Here is a 7783-nt window from a genome sequence, read left to right on the forward strand (position 1 = left end):
CAGGACGGAACAGAATGTAAGGCTCTGCTCTGCGGAAAGTCTGTGTCCGGGGCTGCAGTTTGGGGCACTGCCACGCAGCACCCCTGCTGCACAAACCCCACGCGGGGGAGGATGTGGCTTAAGGCCGGGTCCGTCGAGACCCCATTTCCTGCGGGAGAAGCTGCCCTGGGAGGGAGGCGGGGAACAAAGCTGAGCCCCCAGCAGAGCCGGAGCCAGAGGTGTCCCTCCTCATCTCCTCCCCCCGCCCCCGCACTCCTGTGACAGCCACAAGACTCACCGGAGAGGGCAGGCCCTTTGACAGGAGCTCCCAAGTGGCGCTGTGCAACAGAAGTCAGGGAATCCTCTGTGCACTACATGCCTCACCTCTCTCCCAATCTTTGGTCCGCACAGCCACGGAGACAGGTGCCCACCACTCTGCTCTGTGAATGAGGAGACAGAGGCTCAGAGCCATGACTCCAACAGTGAAGCAGGGTCCAGTGCAGGAGAGGCGGGACCAGAACTGCTGGTCCACTGCCCCAACTTCCAGACAGGCCGACCTAGACCTGCTCTCAAAGGAGGCAAGGCCCCTCGCCCCATTGGTTGGGGCCTCAGGGGCGGGTCAACAGGGGGCTCACTGGTTGGCGGGAGGCGGACCAATGAGGAGGCCACGGCGCAGGCGTCGGAAGCGCGCACAAAGCCACGCGTTGTTTGAAGCGATCTCGTGCGGCTCCGGCGGTGACGGCCTGCGTCTCCAGGAGGCCTCGCGGCTCCCGTCGCACGTCGCGCGTCAATCGCCTAGCGCCTCTCCCCTCTCGCCTGTCGCGCCGGGACAAGGGCGATCGGCTCCCTCGAACCCGGGCTGCGCGGCGTGGCCGGCATGAGCGCTCCGGATGAGGTGTCTGCCTGGGGAGTGGGTCTGGGTCTGAGCCCGGAGGGCGGGGGGCAGGCCAGCGTCCGCCCCGCCGGCCGCCGGGCCCCGCGGGCCCCGGGACGAGGTCTGGATCTGGGGCCGCCGCGCAGCGGCGAGGGCGAGGGCGAGGGCGAGGGTGGGTTCCCAGACGCCGAGGGCTTCGAGTCCGAGCGGGAAGTGATGGAAGCGGGAGGGCCCGTGCCGTGGGGCCGCGAAGGCCGCCCCGGCGCCCCGGCCGACGACAAGGCGGACGCCCTGGACTACGCGTCCCACCTCGCTGACGAGTCCGCGGCGGACACAGAGCAGCAGCTGACAGACCGCGATGCCCGGGGCCTGCGGAGAAACCCGTCCCCGGAGAGCGGCGCCGTGGAGGCGTCGGGCGGTTGGGCCGGCCTCGAGGCAGGGCCCAGTGGGCGAGGCGCGCTCGCCCTGGGCCGCGTGGGGTCGCGGCCGCCTTCCGCCGCCCCACTGCACGTCGGTGGGCCCGAGGGGGGCCGGGCCTGGGGGAACCCGAAAAGAGGAGCCAAGGGCAGGTCGACCGTCCGGGTGTATCGCCAGCGGCCCCCGGCCACCGAAGGCCCCGGCGGGCTGCCCTCCGACCCCGAGTCCTCAGATGAGTTCAGCGAGATACAGCTGACGAGGGTGAGCATTTACTCCAAAGAAGGCGGCCCAGCCAAGCCCAGCAGCCCCGAGGATCCCGGGGACACAGCCAGACACGCGAATTTCCACGTCAGGGAGAAGTTCCTTCACGTGCGGGGCCCTTTCCTGACCTCCGCTCCCCGAGGATTCACTTCGGTTGTGGAGAGGCAGGCCGTTGGAGAGCTGGACGTCTCCTCCTCTAAGAAAATGCCAAGTGTGGTCTGGGGGAAGGGGGAGAGCAGGCCCAGCTACCAGGGAGCTGCTGCTGTTGCTGCCGCTGCAGGTGGCCTGCCCCAGGCCACCTCGAGGAGTAAGGCGGCCCGGGAGAAGAAATGCCTAGGGGGGCCCTCAAAAGTGGCCCCGGGCAAAAGCTTCCCTTCCTGGGGGCAGAGAGTCTCGGCTGCTCCCCTGGAACCAGCCACCTTCCCCCCAATCTCCGGTGTCCCGCTGCTTGGGAGGTCCGAGAGGTATTCCTTGGTCCCTTCGGGACCCAAACAGTCCAAGCACGCGGGCGCCGCCGGCAAGAAATCTGTGGCCAGGAGGACACGGGAGGCAGAGGTGGCGGCCACTGCAGGAGAAGGCAGTGACTCCAACAGAGACGCGGTCCTCCCAAAGGGCCAAGTGAGTAGGCCATGCTCCTCCTCTCTGGGTGCCCTTCCCCTCCCCCTCTGCCCACTTCTTTACCCATGCTCCCTCTGTCCCTACTTCAGGGGTTGCCGTGGCTGCCCCTGGGTCACTGGGAGCACGGGCATGCCAGATCGCGTCGTGGGTCGTTTTCGCAGGGGCAGACGTTAACCTAGGGTAGCAGTGCGTGTGTGCCCGCCACCGTTCCGGACCCTTGGCCCGTTTCCTGCCTCCTTCCCCCAGGGAGGGGCCGGGATGAAGGGAGGGCTGGTAGCTGATTTCCAAGCTTGGTCCACGAACTCTCAGTCTTTAGACGCCTGGGCTTTGTCAGTGCCCCGCTCTTCTCCCTGGCTCAGTTCTGCCTCCTGGCCCGGGGCTGACTGAGGGAGGAAGCACCAGCCAGACCAGCCTCTGAGTTCCCCTCCCTATTCCCTGCCTCACCCCAGCTGCTAAACGCACGTGCACACGTGTGTACGCCTACCCACACTCAGACGCGCGCGCCCGCACACGCACACACACCACGTCCCACATCCCAAGTCCGGGTCGGTGAGAAATTTTTCTTTTAGCTTCCAACACAGAGGCCAGGCCCATCTTCGTGCATGCATCGCAGGGAATGCAGCAGCGGTGATCTCCACGCCAGAGCACCCCAAGTTCCAGGAAGCTCGGAGCCCTGGGCCCTGAGCCAGGGAGACGTCCTGCACAGAGGGCCTGCCCTCTCCGGTGAGTCTTGTGGCTGTCACAGGAGTGCGGGGGCGGGGGGAGGAGATGAGGAGGGACACCTCTGGCTCCGGCTCTGCTGGGGGCTCAGCTTTGTTCCCCGCCTCCCTCCCAGGGCAGCTTCTCCCGCAGGAAATGGGGTCTCGACGGACCCGGCCTTAAGCCACATCCTCCCCCGCGTGGGGTTTGTGCAGCAGGGGTGCTGCGTGGCAGTGCCCCAAACTGCAGCCCCGGACACAGACTTTCCGCAGAGCAGAGCCTTACATTCTGTTCCGTCCTGTTTGGCCACGTGGCTCGCCCCAGGCGCTGGCTGTGCTGCCGCTCTGGGAGAGTCCAAGCCAGAGCCCCAGTCCCCGGGGGGCCACCTTCAAGGGTGGGCTGCCCCTGGGGGGCAGGGGGGACGGGCCCCGAGAGAAGGTTGCCGCTGCGGCCAGAGCAGGGGCCACTTGTCGCCAGCAGAGGGTGGTGCTGCCTCACGTTCCACCCCGCCGAGGCCCTTTGCAGCTCCCTGGGGGCCTGGGAAGCTGGGTCGGATGTCCTTTCCCTCGCAGGTGACCAGGAGCCGCCGGGCCAGCCCGCAAGGCCAGGAAGGCAGCAGGAACCACCGGCTGGCGCGCAGGGCTGTCTGCGGGTAACGCTCCCCGGGGCTCCTAGGAATGCGGGCCCAAACCGGAGGGTGGGATCCGGGTCCAGGCTAGACTGACATAGGTGTTCCCCCACTCCCATCCGCTCCCCACAGAGGGAAGGCGCTCCCTTTCCACTGAGGAGCCTGTGCGGGTCTAGCCACTGGGCTTGGGGCCGTAGTGCCCGTGGGAGAGGGGGAGGTCGAGGAGAGAGGAAGCCAGAGGATACTAATGGTTTCTCTCTCTCTCTCTCTCTCTCTCTCTCTCTCTCTCTCTCTCTCTCTCTCTCTCTCTCTCTGCTGTCTGCGGGCCTAGTGTCTCGTGCTACAGAGAGAGATAGACGACCTTAAAGAGCAGCTTGGTATGAGGAAGCTCGGGCCGGGGCCGGGTTGGGGCAGAGGCAGGCTGGGGGGCTGGGGGGGGTCCTTGGTGCCGAACCCAGGATGGGCTGCAGGTGCAGGCGGCCTCCCAGGGACCACCATTCCTGTGAGGAGGAGGACCTGGCAGGCCTGGCCCCGGAGCCTGCTGTGCGTGTGCAGCTGGGTGTGTGCACAAACGGGGAAGCCCTGCCTCGACTGCGTGCACGCTCTGCCGGCGCGAACAGGTCCCAGAGGTCTCCCTCTTCTAGGACGTTTGCAGATGCCTCCTTCATTTTCCCTTTAACTGCTCCTTGGTATGGCTCGCAAGGCGTGTGTTCGTGTGCGTGTTCGTGCGCGTGCGTGCGTGCGTGCGTCGGCTCCGTAGGTGAACGAGTCCGATGTGCCCCAAAGCTAGAGAACCACTGGCCGCATCTTGTTCCCTTAGAGGACGTGTCCATATGGAATTGAGGTGGTGGGTGAGGGATTCAGGCCCGGGGCTGGAGGGGTTCTCGGGTCGCAGGGCTAGGTGGTTCCCGTCGGGGAAGGGGCACGGGTTTCCCTCTCCCCGGGGCTGGAGGGCCTGCTGACGCCTGTCTCTGTTTCAGCGGCCATGCGGTCCCTGGCTGACAAGGGCCAGAGCCTCTGAAGTGAGTTGTTACACACACCGCTCCGCTTCGCACGGCCGTGGATGTCGGCAGGGCCGGAGGCTGGCTCCCGCTCGGGCTCTTCCTGGACCCTGCGCTGTCGGGCAGGTGGAGCCCAGCATCTCTGTAGCAGAGGGGCAGCTGGTGCCTTCGCAGCCAGGGAGCTGTGGCCAAGCCGGTTCCCTCCTGCCCGCCCTCAGCCAAGGCTTCCTCTCCCTGTTCTTTTGCCCCCCCTCCCCGCCCCGGTTCACAGCAGTTTCAAATTAAAGTACCTCTCAGGTCTGTGGTCTGCCCTCTCTGTGGGGCGTGTGTGGGGGCGGGGGGGCTGGTCCGGGGGTGGGGAGGGGTGGGAGAGGGGAGGGTCGGGGCAGGGAGCTGCTCCCTGTCACAGCCTTTTCCAGAAGAGGACCTCCGGGGTCATGTGGTAGGCCTTGCCCTTGTGCGGAGTGTGGCCCGGCCTGTGCTAGGAGCCCTGCCGTCCCGCCCCCAGCGTGCCCCCCACCCCGCTCTGGGATCCGTGTGGGCTCTGCCTGGCCGGCCACCTGAGCATGTGCTCCCTTCCACCACCCCCCCCCCGCAGGCCCCCTTCGGTTTCTCCCCTCATCTCCCCCTCTTTTTGGGTCCCGGACTCCCCGTCCATCTCCGTTCTCCCCCCTGCCCCCTCCCCCTGCAGCAGGAACTCAGGGCCCCTTCCAGAGCTGCAGTCTTCCTTCCCTCCTTGGGATCGCTGTCCTGCTCCTCCCGCGGCCCCCCCCCACCCCCCCCCCCGCTCTCTGAGTGTCCTTGATTGCGCCTGTGGCTTGCCCTCGCTGGCCTTCCCTGCCCCTGTGCTTCAACCCGTGGTAAAGAGCACACTTGAGCTCCTCTTGCCCCTTCCTCCTGGGCCCCGTCCCCTCGGCGGAGTCCTTCCCTCCCTCTGGTGCCACCGTGCACAAGGACCCCTGGCCCGGAAACTGGCGCATCCTCCCCCTCTCCTCTTTAGCCCTGGGCCTTGACACTGGGATTCCAATGCCTCACTTCTCCCTCCTTGGGTTCGGTGGTGGTGGTGGCGGCGGGGGTGGAGGCAGAAGTCGCAGAAGTCACAGACCAGTGGGGTGCAGAGCCAGAGGGGAGGTACGGGGAACAGGGCAAAAGCACAGGTCCGTCTCTGGGCTGGAGGTGGGGGCGTCGAGGCTTGTGGGGGCTCTGGGCCGCCCTGGGGCAAACTGCCCGCCAGCAGCCGGAAACGGATGGTCTAGCCGTCAGAGCTCTCCTGTCCCTCCTGTGCAAGCCGCCTGCCCCCCTCCTCCAGCCTGGTCGTCTCCGGACCCTTGGTGGGAAAGTGGCCGCCCGCCTCTATGGCAGGGGTGTGTGATGGGTCTCGATGCGTCTGCCTGGTCCCCTTCCAATGCTGTTCGACCACCACCATGACCCAGGTTTTTCCGGAAGCGCTATTTCCGTGTCCCCGCTCCGGCTCCCTGACTGCCCCTTCAGTCCACGGGAGATTTGGTCTGGACTCCGTGTTCCATTTCCCCCTCGCTGACGGGTGGGGATGGCTTCCTTCCTTCAGCCGGGACCCAGGGCTGTGCTGGCCTGAGAGTCAGAGGGACAGATCTGGGTCTGAGTGAGGTGAGGGTCGCTTCTGCCAGACCAGACACCTTTCCCGAGAGACCGGGTGTTTCATGCACAGAAGCCGGGGCGGGGTGGGGGGGGCGGGTCAATGGTCCCCAGAACAGTCAAGGTTGGTGTGTGCGTCTGTTCGTCTGTTGGGTGTGTGTGTGTGTGTGTGTGTGTGTGTGTGTGTGTGTGTGTGAATAAAATTAATCAGGGATAACCTCCCTGGAGGGAGAGCGGTGTGGTTCAGGGAGTAAAGGGGGAGAGACTGTGGCCAAGAACCGGTAAGATACTGAATGAGCAGAAGCAAGGGGCGGATCGACCTTTCAGGGGGTGCTGTTAAATTCCTACATCAGGAGGGCAATGCCGTGGAAGTCCCCAGACCCCCGGACAGGGTGCGGGGATGCTCCATTGGGAGCCCCCAGAGAAGGCTGTGGATCGAACTCTGTGATCGTCTGAGGTCTGAGCCCTCCCGTGTGTGTTGAAGGAAGGACAGTGGGAGGGAAGGCTGCCTCAGAGGGGCTGATACAGGCCTCGCCTTAGCAGCAGGGAGCTCGTTCGGGAGACTGCTCTGTCGGGAGCTACCGGGGACGGGGCAGGATGGGCGCAGTGAGGATGGGAAGTAGAGGGTGGCTTCCCCACGGAATATTGGGCCGACTTGGTTCCCCCCACATCCCCCCCCCTTCTCAGCCTGCCTTCCTTCGGGGCCCTGTGCCATGAGCTCAGGTGGCCAGACCATCCCGCACGGGGTGGGACAAGCACAGAGCTCAGCCTGGAAAAGGACATTCATGGGACTCAATCCTTCCCCTCCAAACCCCTCACTTGAGAAGGTGGGCTTGGTTGCTGAGGCTCCGGCCTTCACCCGGACCCTGTGGTTCTCTCTTGGCGGGGTAACATGGCACGCTGTGGTCTGACTGAATGTGTTTGGGAGAGACCTTCAGCTGGGGTGTCCGCGGGCAGACAGGCGGGCAAGTTGTGACTGGGGGAAGTCCAGCACCCACACCCCCCGGGGACCACAGCGCCATGGTGGCCAGCGTGAGGAAGTGGAGAAAGGGACCGGGGAGGGCATGATCAGAATCCTGGCTGACCAGTTTTGCTGGCCTCCCTTCCCTCCTCTGAGCACAAGATCCCCGTCGCATATTCAGACCAAGGAGCCCAAGGTCGTGTTGCTGTAAACACATACATGGCAGGCTGTGGCTGGGCACCTTCCCGTCCCAGGAGGAAGTGAGTGGAGACGGTGAGGCGCAGATTAAGGGAGGACATGTGGGTCCCAGGGGGAAGGAGGAGGTGGGTCCCCTGCCCTCCTGTAGTGTGCCCCTTTTGCCTTCCGCCTCACGCCTCCTCTCTAGCCAGGGAGGCAGTGGCGGCTGGCCTGGGGAGCCCTAGGCCCCGTCCTGCCTGGTTCTGCTGCCTGCCCAGCTCCGGGGCAGATGCCTCCCTCTCTACTGCCTCCAGCTCCGGCACCAGCGCCTGCCCACCAGGGGCCAGCCTTTCTCTGCAGATGCTTGGGGGCGGGGGATGGGCACACCCAAGGAGGGCAGGAGGAGGTGAGCCCGGGACACGGAGCTGCGCGTGGTGGGCAGAGGAATGGTCCCCAGAGGTGTCCACGTCCTAGTTCCTGGAAGCCGCTGGTATGTTACCTTGCATGGCGGCGATGGGGTGAAGGTTGCAGATGTAATTCCGGTTGCTACTCAG

General features: G+C 65.6%; 1 protein-coding gene across 1 annotated transcript; it reads left to right on the top strand.

The window, feature by feature from the left end:
* The first annotated feature begins 856 nt into the window (after nucleotides 1-856).
* Nucleotides 857-4575, top strand: LOC114204212 (uncharacterized protein CXorf49 homolog). The gene is made up of 5 exons (XM_088028994.1): nucleotides 857-2149; nucleotides 2719-2872; nucleotides 3421-3500; nucleotides 3808-3853; nucleotides 4457-4575. Exons 1-5 carry the CDS (start codon nucleotides 857-859, stop codon nucleotides 4495-4497), a joined length of 1614 nt encoding a protein of 537 aa, XP_087885120.1. The 3' UTR covers nucleotides 4498-4575.
* The last annotated feature ends 3208 nt before the right edge of the window (nucleotides 4576-7783 follow it).

The sequence above is a fragment of the Eumetopias jubatus genome, unplaced genomic scaffold (assembly GCF_037043125.1).
Source record: "Eumetopias jubatus isolate StellerSeaLion01/CBP00866 unplaced genomic scaffold, mEumJub1_p1.0 scaffold_11, whole genome shotgun sequence".
In the NCBI taxonomy this organism is placed as follows: Eukaryota; Metazoa; Chordata; class Mammalia; order Carnivora; family Otariidae; genus Eumetopias; species Eumetopias jubatus.

Bases quoted from the DNA above. Each gene is read 5' to 3' on its own strand.
- LOC114204212 (XM_088028994.1), top strand. From the start codon at position 857: ATGAGCGCTCCGGATGAGGTGTCTGCCTGGGGAGTGGGTCTGGGTCTG. The intron at 2,150-2,718 runs GTGAGTAGGCCA...TTTTTCTTTTAG, and splicing joins CGGTCCTCCCAAAGGGCCAA to CTTCCAACACAGAGGCCAGG. The intron at 3,501-3,807 runs GTAACGCTCCCC...CTGCGGGCCTAG, and splicing joins GCGCGCAGGGCTGTCTGCGG to TGTCTCGTGCTACAGAGAGA.